Raw genomic sequence first — 16500 nt, forward strand, 5'->3', positions numbered from 1 at the left:
TTAGAGGTGGTAAGTCCTCAAACTCTGGAGGGAGTCTAGAGGTGCTAAACTTACTATCCTAGAGGTTGTAAATCCTCAAACTCTGGTGGGAGTCTAGAGGTGCTAAACTTGCTCTCCTAGAGGTGGTAAGTCCTCAAACTCTGGAGGGAGTCTAGAGGTGCTAAACTTACTCTCCTAGAGGTGGTAAGTCCTCAAGCTCTGGTGGGAGTCTAGAGGTACTAAATTTACTCTCTTAGAGGTGGTAAGTCCTCAAACTCTGGAGGGAGTCTAGAGGTGCTAAACTTACTATCCTAGAGGTGGTAAATCCTCAAACTCTGGTGGGAGTCTAGAGGTGCTAAACTTGCTCTCCTAGAGGTGGTAAGTCCTCAAACTCTGGAGGGAGTCTAGAGGTGCTAAACTTACTATCCTAGAGGTGGTAAGTCCTCAAACTCTGGTGGGAGTCTAGAGGTGCTAAACTTACTCTCCTAGAGGTGGTAAGTCCTCAAACTCTGGTGGGTGTCTAGAGGTGCTAAACTTACTCTCCTAGAGGTGGTAAGTCCTCAAACTCTGGTGGGTGTCTAGAGGTGCTAAACTTACTCTCCTAGAGGTGGTAAGTCCTCAAACTCTGGTGGGAGTATAGAGGTACTAAACTTACTATCCTAGAGGTGGTAAGTCCTCAAACTCTGGTGGGAGTCTAGAGGTACTAAACTTACTATCCTAGAGGTGGTAAGTCCTCAAACTCTGGTGGGAGTCTAGAGGTACTAAACTTACTCTCCTAGAGGTGGTAAGTCCTCAAACTCTGGTGGGAGTCTAGAGGTACTAAACTTACTCTCCTAGAGGTGGTAAGTCCTCAAACTCTGGTTGGAGTCTAGAGGTACTAAACTTACTCTCCTAGAGGTGGTAAGTCCTCAAACTCTGGTGGGAGTCTAGAGGTGCTAAGCCTCAGACCTTTCCTCCACAGGGTTTCAGCAGTAAGCCAGAAAACTTTTAACACCAGAAATGAGGTTCTGGTAGTCTAGGTACAGATACTATTTCTGTGTAGCTTAACAAACCTTGCACATTTGCTACCAACAGTATACTGAAATCATAAAAATAAAGGGAAATATTGTAAGATATTAGGAGAGCTTTAAGGGTTGTGAAACTCACTGTCAAGATATATTGTTTATGAAAGATTTATTTATTTTGATATCTTACCTTGTACTGAAGATAACATCATATTAATTGATGTTCTATATCAGTGATGTCGAGAAACCCACTTGTTGAGAAATTTATATGCAAAAACGGCTCGTTTGGGTTGAGAAAATTGGGTTGTTCGCTCTTTTATGTAAAATATTTTCTCAACCCAAACGAGCGGTTTTCACATATAAAAATGATGTTCTATCTATTAAAACATCCGATTTTAATGGTGTTATTTAAGGGAACCTTAATTATCTGTAAAACCATCATTTTAATACAATATATAAATATATATACACATGTGAACTACAGTTCTGTTTCGAGCTTCATGTCTTGGAACAAGTATGGTGTGTTTTCTTTAAAGTAGCATATACGAAGTAACTTGTGCACGTGATATCTTAACCAAAAGTCACTTCTTGATTTGTGACGTTATGTAATTTATGAATTACGAAATACACAAATGTTGAATTACAAAATACTTCCCATATTTATTGGTTCAACCACATACATTACAATCTACTAATATTGAAAAAGCTACTGATTTTGAACATCAGAATACCTGAGTACATCTACTGTTGGTTTGTTTAGAAAACCCAAACTAGTAGATGGAATTTGTGTATATGTATTTTCCTAGAGCATAGTACTATAACAATGTAAAAGAGAAAACTCAATTTTCTTTGTTGTCAGTATTACAGTGAGAAGAAAAGCCCAATGTGATAGTTAAATACTGGTTTTTAACCTAGGGCTGAACATACTTTAGTTCAAAATACTACGGCATTGTCTATGATTCATTGAGCATGCCAGTACTGCTTTTAAAGAAAATTGTTTAGTTTAGGTGTAAGTTATTTCCAGTGTATGTTTTCTAAAGTGTTGGGCTTGTCATTTTGCAATTGCTTAAGTCTCAAGTCCCAGTGTGTCTTTCACGTGACAGTAATGTGTGTCAGAAGGAAAATTATATTGAGCCAAATTAATTACAGGTTTTCACACTGATGTGGTGTTCAGGAAAACAAGTGAAATCTTAAAACCAGTGATTAAAACAGTGAATCTCTGCAACATGGGGAAGTCTCAAGTTTATTATATACATTCATTTAACATCCAATCTGCTGGTCACAGAGACACGTTTGGCAAGTTTTCCAAACAAGGTTTTCCACTAGTTTTTAATATATTTCAACTCCTTGTGATACATGGAATCTGGATTGCCTACCGGCATAGCTGATTTCATAACAGTTTCCAGACTACGACAGAGTAAAACCGCTACCCCACTGAAACACCATAAGTAGTCACACCTGCAGTTGTAGGATTAGTTCTATAAAGCTATTTTATCTGCAATTTTCACACATTTTGTTGTTATAGGTGACAAAGGAAGGCTCACGTTACTGTGCAATAGTTTCTAGAACATAAATACTTCTGTGTTGTGCAGGATGAACATACGTCCCTCGAAACACTGTTGACAGTAGCATTTCTTTGGGTAGACCATCCACTACCTCATTGTTGTATCAATGACTCAGACTTGGTCTTAAATATAACACACAACTACAGCAAACTGTGTGCAATTAAATTTGGAAAAGTGTTATTTGAAACTTTGTTGCAAAAATGTCTTATCCATATATTTTCCTATGGAAACTTAAATGTTTTACTCATATGAAAATTCCACAATTTCATACCATATTCTTCCGTTTCAATTATCCAATGCATCATGTCATCATCGGTCATCTACTTCTAAAGCTATTTAAACTTCATGAAGTTGGAAAGAAATACAAACAGATTGTCTATCATTCAAGAAACATCAAAGCAGTATCTTATCAGTAAGCTCACAATTTATACCCAACAAGTTTTTAACAGTTGACATCTCTTGAGTAGTATGTGCTACATACATGCACCAAAGGTCATTCAAACCATTTATGAGTGTTACTAAATATCAGTGAACCAACATTCTACCATGTAAATAACTACTTACAAAAGAAAAAAGAATAAACAGTTACTTTAGCAAAGTAGTTAAATAACTCAGTTAGGTGATCTCAGGGCTAGAAGATAGTAAATAACTATTGTATTATGGAACAAATAAAGGAAGAAACTCAAACTTTTTATATCTAAAGTACAAAAAAGTAAAAAGATTTGCATTAGTTTTTTCAATTTAAGTAGCTAAATACTAAATACTTTTAAATTCCAAATCACTCACTTCCTAGCAACCTCACCTTGAGGTCCCTAGCAGGTAGTTGGTAAAGTGATCATTTATGATTAGTTATTTTCAGTCTTAACTTCATTTCCTATACACTGATCACTACCATACTACCACATTACAAATTTATATACAGATCAACTAATGAAGAATGGACCTTTTCTTTCCTTTGATAGCTTACAAGTTATAATCAGCGCTTTAACAAAAGACATGTTATAGCTCATAGCTATCTTATTTTAATCTGTTAATTGCGTGTGGGCCTGGCGTGACCAAGCGTGTCAAGGTGTTCGACTCGTAATCTGAGGGTCACAGATTCAAATCTCGGTCGCACCAAACATGCTCGCCCTTTCAGCCGTGGGGGTGTTATAATGTGACAGTCAATCCCACTATTCGTTGGTAAAAGAATAGTCCAAGAGTTGGCGGTGGGTGGTAATGACTAGCTGCCTTCCTTCTAAATTAGCGCAGATAGCCCTCGAGTAGCTTTTTACGAATTTCAAAACAAAGAAACAAACAATTGTGTGTGTTTTTACCTTCTGTTTTAACCTGATTATTTTTACTAGTTAAATATTTATGCTGGTCAATATAATTTAAACATTCTTTACAGATTATCTGTGTCTTATAAGAACTCCACTGTTGTCAGTTTTATCAGTAATCTACATATGAAATATTAAAAACATTAATTACAACACAATCTTTTGTTTTATACACTGGTATAAACAATATTTTAAATTACAAATTAAATATATGAAAGAAACAAATAACTTTCTCCTACAGAAAAACAAAAACATTTCAATCAACATCAAACACTGCAGATAAAAATACACACCAAACTGATTTATTCTTCCTAAAAATTAAAAACGTCATTTCTAAAGCCTTAATTAACTCATGTTGAAAAGTTATTGTGATTAGTTGTTTTCAAGAGCAACCTAACTTAACCAAGAATGACCCAAGCTCCTTGTTGGAATTCTACACTAAAGTTAATATTATTTTAAAACTGATTACAATTTATAAATTTCTATTCCTTCTAAATAAATTAAATCAGAAGAAATGTTCCAAATAGAAATAAATAGTAATTCCATTGAAATTATCTTTTGATATATATAAATATATTAAGAGAGAGAGAGAGAGAGAGAGAGAATCATATACACAAATAGGTATCATATAACTCTGCCATGAGTTTCCATTGTTCTTGTAACAGTATCAGTCATATTGTGTAAACCCTCATTAGTTTCACTACAATTTGATTTGAGATCATATATAAACAAACAAAAATAAAATACAGATTAAGTTCCACTATACCAGATAGCTTTACATAACCAAACTACCATAAGAGATCATGCATCAGTTGAGGATATCACATTGATAGTTCTTTATATCAGGCAATACATTTTTAATTTATTTACTCTTAATATCTTCTATATCGTCTTCTTGGCCAGTGATAAAGTTGTGACCCACTTATATTTACATAAACTTTTCTCATCATCTACAAGTGACACTTTTATCGTTGAAGTTACGTCAAAATCTGTTCAGTGGTTTTTTTATGTTTTGGCATTTGCTACCCTCAGACGAAAAATCAAGATCATTAAAATACATAAAAACAACACTAACTAGGTAGAAGTAAATAATTATCCTACTAATGTATGGGGAAAGACTACTACATGAATGAACTACAAAGTACTAGCACAAGTCTTTGTAATAATAAAAAGCACAATATACACAAAAAACTCAGAGTCAACTGAAACACACATATTTAAGTTTGGTAGATATTAATGCACAGTACAGATTCTGAAAATCTGTTATTTACAAACCTATCCAGTCTGAATATCTGTCTAAATTCTGTAGAGCTTGGAAAAGGCATTTAGGATTTTTTTTTGGAGAGAATGAAAGAAAAAATTGCAAAATTATACAATAAAAACTATAAAGATTGAAAGGAATCAATGAAACTTAGCCTGGTTTTCCCTGAAACAGTAACATGTTATAGATTCTTTAGAGGTATTTCCTTTTTAAGGGGGGAAATCTGAAAAATTACAGTTTAAATATGATTTTGTAAAGAGAACTGTAGAAATATTAGTTAGTCCAAAAATATACAGATGACTACCGTATTTTCCGGTTAATAAGCCAAGGCCAATTTTCAGCTCTGAAAATGAGGGTTTTTGCTTATTACCGCCCAATAAGCCGAAGCCATTTTTAAGAAGTGACAAGTTTCTTCAAAATGATTTCTTAGTCTCGTTTCAGCGTCAGCATGCATGTTGTGTGTGATCATTGGCGTTCTGTAGTAAAGCAGAACGTGTCGTATTGAGACAGAGATGGAATCAATATGTCATTCGTTATTGGCTCCACTCAGTGTAATTAGGTAACCAATGAAATTCCAGAAACAACGTTTCACTGTAGTCTTAACGTGCTTTGCTGATGGGACAAAATTACCGCCTATGGTAATTTTCAAAACAAAAACATTTCCTAAGAAGAAGAAATTTCCGAAAGGAGTGATCGGCCAATAAACCGACCCCCAAAAATCAGGTTCAAAATTTAGGGCCAGAAATTCGGCTTAATAGGCGGAAAATACGGTATTTATATTAATTTGTACATACAACTGTTACATTTCAATTTACATGAACAAATTTGTTAGTAACGAGAAATGTTCAGAAGATCAAAATACATCACTCAAATTACATTTTTTACAAAAATGACATTTGGGATTAATCCACAGCAACTATAATTCATTAACTACAAACCTAACGTATTTTATTAAAATATCACTACAGCTGTCCAATTTTATCACAACAGGAATTAGTTTTATGACTTGTTAATAAATTTCATACAAAACACTTATCAGGATCTTTGTGAAAGCCAATAACACTTAACTAATAGCCGTATTTCTCAGCTGTGTCTTAAAAACAGCCAAGAAAATCTCAGGAACTTCAAGTATACTACAATGTTAGCAATTACATTAGTATGTTTGAAAACAATGTACATTTTAATACGAGGGATTACACTCAAGCTGACATAACTGTTAACTTTCATAAAATCATCCCTCACCAGTAATCAAATACACTTATACGAAACTGATTCTTTTTTCTGATGCAGTTCTTTGGTGATGAAAGGCTACACAAACACACACATGCAAGTAAGAATACTTTTAGTCATGTGAGAAAAAAATAGATACAAATGCTGAAGTAGTGCACACATTTTCTTATGTGTGCAAGGACCCATTCCTTCCCTCAAAACGTTTTTATCAAAAAATACATATTGATCTCAAATACTATTCTTCTTGCACAATAAAACATCAACAACTGTGTTTTCACACAGAATTGTTATCCCAAACTAACAGTTTTGTAGACTGGTCACAAACGAGTATCATCTGGCAACTGTTATTAAAAGTTAAAAGATACAAACAGCAAAGACCTAATATTATTCGGTGGCAAATAAACTCACTTACTGAATAGAAACCAACAACACCAAAAAAAGACAGCAATAATATCAAGAAAACACTAACACTGTTATATGTTACAAAAAAACATCAGTTAGAAGGTATGCTTTCTAAAAAGGAACCAAGTACGATTTGGTGGTAACCTCAACAGTCAGACAAAATTTTGCAAGCTTACCTTCAACATAAATATATTACCTGACAAGACTAGCAAAAAGACAATGTGCTTTTCAATTCAATACTTCTTACAATCAAACGACTCATAACACGATGTAGATGTGGTGTATAGCTATGCACCCTAATTAGTTGATATACTCCAAACCAGGTAGATTATAATTATGTCTGGAGATGTAAAACTGAATAATGTTTTATATACAAAGCGATGACCTGTGACAACATCAAACAACAAATATATATTTTTAAATAACTGGACTTTAGAAAGAAACTTTCTGTATGTGTTATGTTTAAGTTTCTGAAAGTTATGCGATTAATGTAGAAAAAAAGATTAAACTCATTTCAACACAGTTTACACTTATATACAAGAAAACAGTCAAAAGATACAGAATGAACAATATCAAATAAAGGGTGGTGCCTAAGTTGGCTAAACATTAAGAATGAAAACAAAACAAGTTTCATGCAAAACAGTGACTATATAGGACCTCTAACACAGTGCATTACTCTACTTCTTTCGTTTCATGCTCTTTGAAAACAGAACTGGGAACAGTTGCTGGAGTCTGATATGACATTGAAGTGTCTTTATCAGAACTGCATAACACTGAATTTTTTTGGTCTGAGTCGCACAACACCAACACCTCATCTTCCTTTGGTCTGGTAATTTCCTCTTCAGATCTGTGTGTCGAACTTTTAATCTGAGCAAAACCAGCTAGATTCAATAGTGGTGCTGAACTGTGTAATTCTGTGTAACCTTTCAGATCTGTCAAGGATGTTTCCACCTAGAATAAGAGAATTTGAAATCAAAATATATTTTTGAAGCACCAGTGCTTATGAAGAAGTTAATTATACAGATATAAAAACTAGGAAATAAAACAAGCGACATGTTTCACAACCTATTTCTATCAAATGGTGGGGTAGAATTAATCAAATTTAAAATTAAATAACAATTACCCGTTATTCACAAAGAACAATAAGATAGTCTGTAATGCTATTTTTGACATTACAGTAAATCTGGATCTGTTTAATTAAGAAATATATTTAACTTCTCGTGTCATACTTACAATTTTAATAACCTTCAATACATCTTCAATCACATCTCTCCATCTTTCACTCTCTATTCGATGAAGTATTTCTTGTTTTTTCAGTAACTTAATCCATTCATCTCGAGAGAGTTTTTCTAAGCTGAAGACCAATTACAAAGATAATAAAACTTGAATAACAAGCGCACGTGTATAAACAGATATTTACGCTTATGATACAAACTGCAAATGTTACTACATTTGTAATGGATCATTAAAATGTTATAAAACAGTCTTCACTGATGTTCCATCCTTATTTATAGACCAACATTGTTTAAATTTGATATTATAGTTCTGCTTATGAATGCAAAATTAAGTTTTTTTAATAAATCCAACTATTTTAATACTGTTAAAAATACTGGTTAACATGTTTAAAATATGTAATTTCTTTATCCTTTATCATGATGCTTTTATTACAGACACTGTTTTGCATTGTTAGGACTAACCGAAATCCTCTAAACTAACCAAACCTCATGAGGTATTACTAGGTTCGAATCAAGGGTACCCAATCAATGAAACAATGTATTTGAATCCTTATAAATAAGAACATGATGAAAGTATATTTAATTAGCTGTATCCATTACGAGGTTAATTTTTATTTCTATGCCATTAGGAATTACTGTTATAAAGCAGGTTACCTACATAAAAGTTAACACAGTAAATAACATACTCAATATATTGGTCTAACTATACGTAAACAAGGTCACAAGGCAATAACTTATAATGGTTTAAATAATTCATTTACCAATTAGGTATAATTACTGTTAAATATAATTTCTGGCTAGAGTTCCAATAATATCTCATGAAATTTGGCTAGCTCAGGAGATTTCACTAAGCAAACAAGGGAAAGTAACAATAAATATTTAACATACTGCTAATGAAACATTAAAAAAGAACAGAACAAACTCTTACACAGTTTACTTTCACTATTCAGTTTACAACTATAATAACCATCAATTTTGGTAAAATCAAAGCTACAAAAAATATTCATGTGTCTGTCTACAGGGTAACTATAAAATAACTATAAAAAGTGTATCACCTGAGAGTTTTACATACCAGAAAGTGTATCACCTGAGAGTTTTACATACCAGAAAGTGTATCACCTGAGAGTTTTACATACTAGAAAGTGTATCACCTGAGAGTTTTACATACCAGAACGTGTATCACCTGAGAGTTTTACATACCAGAAAGTGTATCACCTGAGAGTTTTACATACCAGAAAGTGTATCACCTGAGAGTTTTACATACCAGAAAGTGTATCACCTGAGAGTTTTACATACCAGAAAGTGTATCACCTGAGAGTTTTACATACCAGAAAGTGTATCACCTGAGAGTTTTACATACCAGAAAGTGTATCACCTAACAGTTTTACATACTAGAAAGTGTATCACCAGACAGTTTTACATACCAGAAAGTGTATCACCTGAGAGTTTTACATACCAGAAAGTGTATCACCTGAGAGTTTTACATACCAGAAAGTGTATCACCTGAGAGTTTTACATACCAGAAAGTGTATCACCTGAGAGTTTTACATACCAGAAAGTGCATCACCTGAGAGTTTTACATGCCAGAAAGTGTATCACCTGAGAGTTTTACATGCCAGAAAGTGCATCACCTGAGAGTTTTACATACCAGAAAGTGTATCACCTGAGAGTTTTACATGCCAGAAAGTGCATCACCTGAGAGTTTTACATACTAGAAAGTGTATCACCTGAGAGTTTTACATGCCAGAAAGTGTATCACCTGAGAGTTTTACATACCAGAAAGTGTATCACCTGAGAGTTTTACATACCAGAAAGTGTATCATCTAACAGTTTTACATACCAGAAAGTGTATCATCTAACAGTTTTACATGCCAGAAAGTGTATCATCTAACAGTTTTACATGCCAGAAAGTGTATTACCTGAGAGTTTTACATACCAGAAAGTGTATCACCTGAGAGTTTTACATGCCAGAAAGTGCATCACCTGAGAGTTTTACATACTAGAAAGTGTATCACCAAACAGTTTTACATACTAGAAAGTGTATCACCAGACAGTTTTACATACCAGAAAGTGTATCACCTGAGAGTTTTACATACCAGAAAGTGTATCATCTAACAGTTTTACATGCCAGAAAGTGTATCATCTACCAGTTTTACATGCCAGAAAGTGTATTACCTGAGAGTTTTACATACTAGAAAGTGTATCACCTGAGAGTTTTACATACCAGAAAGTGTATCACCTAACAGTTTTATATACTGTAAGGTATATCACCTTACAGTTTTATATACTAGAAAGTATATCATTGACCAGTCTAAAATACTCTGAATTATATTATCTAAACTTTTCCTGTTTCACGTGAATTATTAGCTTAACTCTTTCTTATTTTAGTTGTTAGTTTGTATTGGTCGAGACACCAAGTAATATATAATAATATGTTCATTATTAAAATACATGAGAAATGTGTTTGGGTACGAGAACCATTCGAACAGTTTCCGAATATGATATAAAATGGTTGATACATTTAACTTCTCTCAAAGCTACACAAGAGCTATCTGCACCAGCTATCCCTACTTTACCAATGACAGATTAGAGTGAAGGCAGCTAGTCATCACCATTTACTGTCAACTTGTGGGCTGCTCTTTTACTCCCGACAGCTAAAAAAAGAGTGAATGTGTTAAGTGAAAGGGATTCGAACCAAAACCCTCAGATTGTGAGTCAAGTACCTAAATCACAGGGCTCAGTATAATATGAATATAATTATTCACATGTATGTACAATAGTCATATATAATAAACCCAAATCTCTCACCAGTTGTTTCAAATTGGTATTTATCACAAACACAAGTTTTTTTAAAATTTATAGCAGGCTATTGATGGTATTAAACTGTTAGTTGAAATTAAAAATTATTACAGGTAAGTAGGAACTACCTTTCCAGAGGAACATCAAAGAGTTGATGACTTGTTGGGGTTACTCGCAATGTTTCATCTTCTAGAGACCAAAGTTTGTAGAATAGTAAGATATTAAGCAGTAGTAGTATTAATAACCTAAATAAAAAAAGCATAGAAAATATATTCATCAAACAAAAATTATGTCAATCAAATACTTACAAAAGAAAACTTGTGTCAGTCAAGTACTTACAAAACAAAACTTGTGTCAGTCAAATACTTACAAAACAAAACTTGTGTCAGTCAAATACTTACAAAACAAAACTTGTGTCAGTCAAATACTTACAAAACAAAACTTGTGTCAGTCAAATACTTACAAAACAAAACTTGTATCAATCAAATACTTACAAAACAAAACTTGTGTCAGTCAAGTACTTACAAAACAAAACTTGTGTCAGTCAAGTACTTACAAAACAAAACTTGTGTCAGTCAAATACTTACAAAACAAAACTTGTGTCAGTCAAATACTTACAAAACAAAACTTGTGTCAGTCAAATACTTACAAGACAAAACTTGTGTCAGTCAAATACTTACAAAACAAAACTTGTGTCAGTCAAATACTTACAAAACAAAACTTGTGTCAGTCAAATACTTACAAAACAAAACTTGTATCAGTCAAATACTTACAAAACAAAACTTGTATCAATCAAATACTTACAAAACAAAACTTGTGTCAGTGAAATACTTACAAAACAAAACTTGTGTCAGTGAAATACTTACAAAACAAAACTTGTGTCAGTGAAATACTTACAAAACAAAACTTGTGTCAGTGAAATACTTACAAAACAAAACTTGTGTCAGTGAAATACTTACAAAACAAAACTTGTATCAATCAAATACTTACAAAACAAAACTTGTATCAATCAAATACTTACAAAACAAAACTTGTGTCAGTCAAATACTTACAAAACAAAACTTGTGTCAATCAAATACTTATAAAACAAAACTTGTGTCAATCAAATACTTATAAAACAAAACTTGTGTCAATCAAATACTTATAAAACAAAACTTGTATCAATCAAATACTTATAAAACAAAACTTGTATCAATCAAATACTTATAAAACAAAACTTGTATCAGTCAAATACTTACAAAACAAAACTTGTGTCAGTCAAATACTTACAAAACAAAACTTGTGTCAGTCAAATACTTACAAAACAAAACTTGTGTCAGTCAAATACTTACAAAACAAAACTTGTGTCAGTCAAATACCCACAAAACAAAACTTGTATCAGTCAAATACTTATAAAACAAAACTTGTATCAATCAAATACTTATAAAACAAAACTTGTATCAATCAAATACTTACAAAACAAAACTTGTGTCAGTCAAATACCCATAAAACAAAACTTGTGTCAATCAAATACTTACAAAACAAAACTTGTATCAATCAAATACTTATAAAACAAAACTTGTATCAATCAAATACTTATAAAACAAAACTTGTATCAATCAAATACTTATAAAACAAAACTTGTATCAATCAAATATTTATAAAACAAAGCATGCATCAGTCAAGTACTTATGAAACAAAACTCCTGTCAGTCATACAGTTTGAAACCAGAGATATATTTGTTGAAAAACGAAATTTTAACAAACTTTTTTTTAAAAGTAACAATGCCTCACAAATTAACTTACGTAGCCAAGATAACTTTGGTTATAAGATCTGATGAAGTTAAGGTTTCAGTTTCAATTCCGGTTAAGTAAGAAGAAGCTGAAAAAAAAGTATAATTTCTATTACAAAAAATCCTAATAGAAACAAAATCTGATTTTTACTACATCATTAATAATAACAATTAATTCAAATTACTTTGCACATAAAAAATATGTTTCATACTTTAAAACTGAAGTTATCTTCAAGCAGCAATAAAGTTTCAGATTTTAGACTACAACTAGTTCATTTGTTTACTTATTATAATGTAAAAAGTGGTGACATGAACTCTATCTTATTCTAGTTTCTATTTTACACTTACTCAACCTCTTAACAGATGTTTGTGTTACTCTTACTCAATCACTTATATTTCAGACACTTATTCAATCTACTGACAAATGTTTGTGTGAGTATCTTATTCAATAATTTCTATTTTAGACACTTACTCAACCTCCTCACAGGTGTTTATGTAACTATTTTATTCAATTATTTCTATTTTAGACACTTACTCAACCTCCTGACAGATGTTTATGTAACTATCTTATTCAATTATTTCTATTTTAGACACTTACTCAACCTCCTCACAGGTGTTTATGTAACTATCTTATTCAATTATTTCTATTTTAGACACTTACTCAACCTCCTGACAGGTGTTTATGTAACTATCTTATTCAATTATTTCTATATTAGACACTTACTCAACCTCCTGACAGATGTTTATGTAACTATCTTATTCAATAATTTCTATTTTAGACACTTACTCAACCTCCTGACAGATGTTTATGTAACTATCCTATTCAATTATTTCTATATTAGACACTTACTCAACCTCCTGACAGATGTTTATGTAACTATCTTATTCAATAATTTCTATTTTAGACACTTACTCAACCTCCTGACAAATGTTTATGTAACTATCTTATTCAATTATTTCTATTTTAGACACTTACTCAACCTCCTGACAGATGTTTATGTAACTATCTTATTCAATAATTTCTATTTTAGACACTTACTCAACCTCCTGACAGATGTTTATGTAACTATCTTATTCAATTATTTCTATTTTAGACACTTACTCAACCTCCTGACATATGTTTGTGTGAGTATCTTATTCAATAATTTCTATTTTAGACACTTACTCAACCTCCTGACAGATGTTTATGTAACTATCCTATTCAATTATTTCTATATTAGACACTTACTCAACCTCCTGACAGATGTTTATGTAACTATCTTATTCAATAATTTCTATTTTAGACACTTACTCAACCTCCTGACAAATGTTTATGTAACTATCTTATTCAATTATTTCTATTTTAGACACTTACTCAACCTCCTGACAGATGTTTATGTAACTATCTTATTCAATAATTTCTATTTTAGACACTTACTCAACCTCCTCACAGGTATTTATGTAACTATCTTATTCAATTATTTCTATTTTAGACACTTACTCAACCTCCTGACATATGTTTGTGTGAGTATCTTATTCAATAATTTCTATTTTAGACACTTACTCAACCTCCTGACAGATGTTTATGTAACTATCTTATTCAATAATTTCTATTTTAGACACTTACTCAACCTCCTGACAGATGTTTATGTAACTATCTTATTCAATAATTTCTATTTTAGACACTTACTCAACCTCCTGACAGGTATTTATGTAACTATTTTATTCAATAATTTCTATTTTAGACACTTACTCAACCTCCTCACAGATGTTTGTGTGTGTAATGATCTTGATAATTCCTTGTGAGAATCTCCTTTGGAAAATTCAACAGGTTTGACTCGTTTCCGCCTTCTCAGTTTCTTTGTTGATTGTTGATTCACCAAGTCAGCTTCTTTGTTGAGGGCAACCTCTATAGTAAGAGAAATAATACTAATAAAAAATAACTATATGATCTGAATTTTTGCATTAACAAACGAAGTGTAATTGGCTAAAATAATCCAGAGAATTATACACAAGAATAAAAATACACAAATCACTGTAACACACAATGATGTTCAAAATATTATAAAAACCAGTTTACTTATAGGAATGTACTGTGGATCTTCATGTGTGTATATAAAATTAAAGTTGATCAGAGAAACACTGAATTAAACTGCTAGAACACAGAAATAACATGAAGGTCAGGCCTTTATTGTGTGAAAAGAGATTACAACAACATAATGTCACATGATGATAGTTTATGCTGTAAAACTATCGCACTATGCCACAGTAACAGTAGGAATTTAAATTCACTCATGGCTCGCATGATTGAAATACTGCATGACAAACATGTAAAAATCAAGTTCTGGGTTGTTTAAATTAAAAACAACAAACTGGAGTAAGATTCTTGAACAGTGTAACAGAACCTGGCACTGTTAATGACAATAGAAGTCAAGTTACAAAATTGACACTATTCAAAAGTGATGTTAAGTATCTCAATTTATATTCCTCACAAGATGAGTAACAGTTGAGGATAAATCTTACAGACATCTTTGCTGTAAATACAAATCCAAGTGTGAGTTACACAGTGACAAACAACAAAGGATAAAAGTATTATAGTACATATGAAACATGTCCAGTAAATGTTTCCAACCACATCTCAGCCAATAGTGTCAATGATATACATATAACTCATGACACCCTGTCTGCTAACGAGCAAAGGCAAAACTTTGATCTATTATACCATCTAATGGGTATTAACCTTCCAATAACTGTAACACATACAACAATGGTGGTGAAAGATTAACCTGATGGTAAAAGAAACCAATGAAATGTTCACAATCATGGATTGGACCATATTGAAATTAAAATGGTTGAAGCTGAAATTGGTTTATGTAAGAACTAAGCAGGTCAAAAAGCAATCAAATAGCTTGGCTGAATTATGAAAGGCTCTACATGACACTTTGATCATACATTAATAAACATAAAGACAAGTACAATGTTCTATGCAAGGAAAAGGGGCTGGAAAACTGTTTTTTTTTTTGTTTTTTTTAAATAACATTTTCAAGAGAAATATAACTTCTTTTTCTAAATTTGGGATAAAAATTCTAATAATCCAGACAGAACTTTCAGCTGCAGTAAATGATAAATAAATATATGAAAAAAAACGTGTTTCCTGTCAAAAAGCTTAACCCTTTTTGCCAATTTATTTCCAAAATGCATAAACATTGGGAAATGTTAAAAGGTCTTCATCATTTCTATTGGTCCTTATAATCTTATTGTATGTTTTGCAATATATCAATCAACATAGTCAATACTACAATGTGCTGCTACCTCTGTGACCAGTTTCAGGTGTAGATCTATGAACTATTGGATTCAAATAGAGAACCCAAATATCAGTAAAAAAGGTGTGATATACAGTGGTTGACTATGTAATTACAAGTAGTCAATGATACCATGCATTAATGACACAGAGTTCTTACTGTCTATTATCTTCCATAACACCTGAATGAAACACCATATATATATTATAAAATAAAGACTGTTTCTATTAATCATAACAATGACAATATGCGTAAATTAGGTAAAAATAGAGATCACAAAAAAATGCAAAGTTTTGTCTTAAAATACAAATTTCTCCTTTCTTTTAATAACTTCTATCTAGATCAATTTGTATTGTTAGTAATTTATTATTTCAAAAATTTCATCTTCCATTTTACTGAATCCCAAATTTCATGAAATTCTGTTTCACCCTAAATAAGTATTTACTGCAACAAGAGTAATATTATAATGTTGTTTGTAAGTATGTAGACTGCAACAAGAGTAATATTCTAATGTTTGTAAGTATGTAGACTGCAACAAGAGTACTATTCTAATGTTTGTAAGTATGTAGACTGCAACAAGAGTAATATTCTAATGTTGTTTATAAGTATGTAGAAAACAATTTAGAATGAACATAAATTTCACGTGAAATTCTA

The 16500-nt window shown here is 31.9% G+C and overlaps 1 protein-coding gene across 2 annotated transcripts in view; it reads right to left on the minus strand.

Moving 5' to 3' along the window:
* Positions 1-3144: 3144 nt before the first annotated feature.
* LOC143237342 (protein Aster-B-like) overlaps positions 3145-16500 on the minus strand; it is a 65748-nt gene continuing 52392 nt past the window's right edge. For both annotated transcript variants that reach the window (XM_076476486.1, XM_076476485.1), the window contains exons 13-17: positions 14298-14453; positions 12579-12654; positions 10923-11039; positions 7994-8114; positions 3145-7711 (exon numbers count right to left, since the gene is read on the minus strand). In XM_076476486.1, coding sequence (XP_076332601.1) covers positions 7433-7711; positions 7994-8114; positions 10923-11039; positions 12579-12654; positions 14298-14453 — 749 coding nt within the window. In that variant the 3' untranslated portion in view covers positions 3145-7432. The remainder of the gene's footprint in view (positions 7712-7993; positions 8115-10922; positions 11040-12578; positions 12655-14297; positions 14454-16500) is intronic.

Source organism: Tachypleus tridentatus, chromosome 13 (assembly GCF_004210375.1).
Source record: "Tachypleus tridentatus isolate NWPU-2018 chromosome 13, ASM421037v1, whole genome shotgun sequence".
NCBI classification, from domain to species: domain Eukaryota; kingdom Metazoa; phylum Arthropoda; class Merostomata; order Xiphosura; family Limulidae; genus Tachypleus; species Tachypleus tridentatus.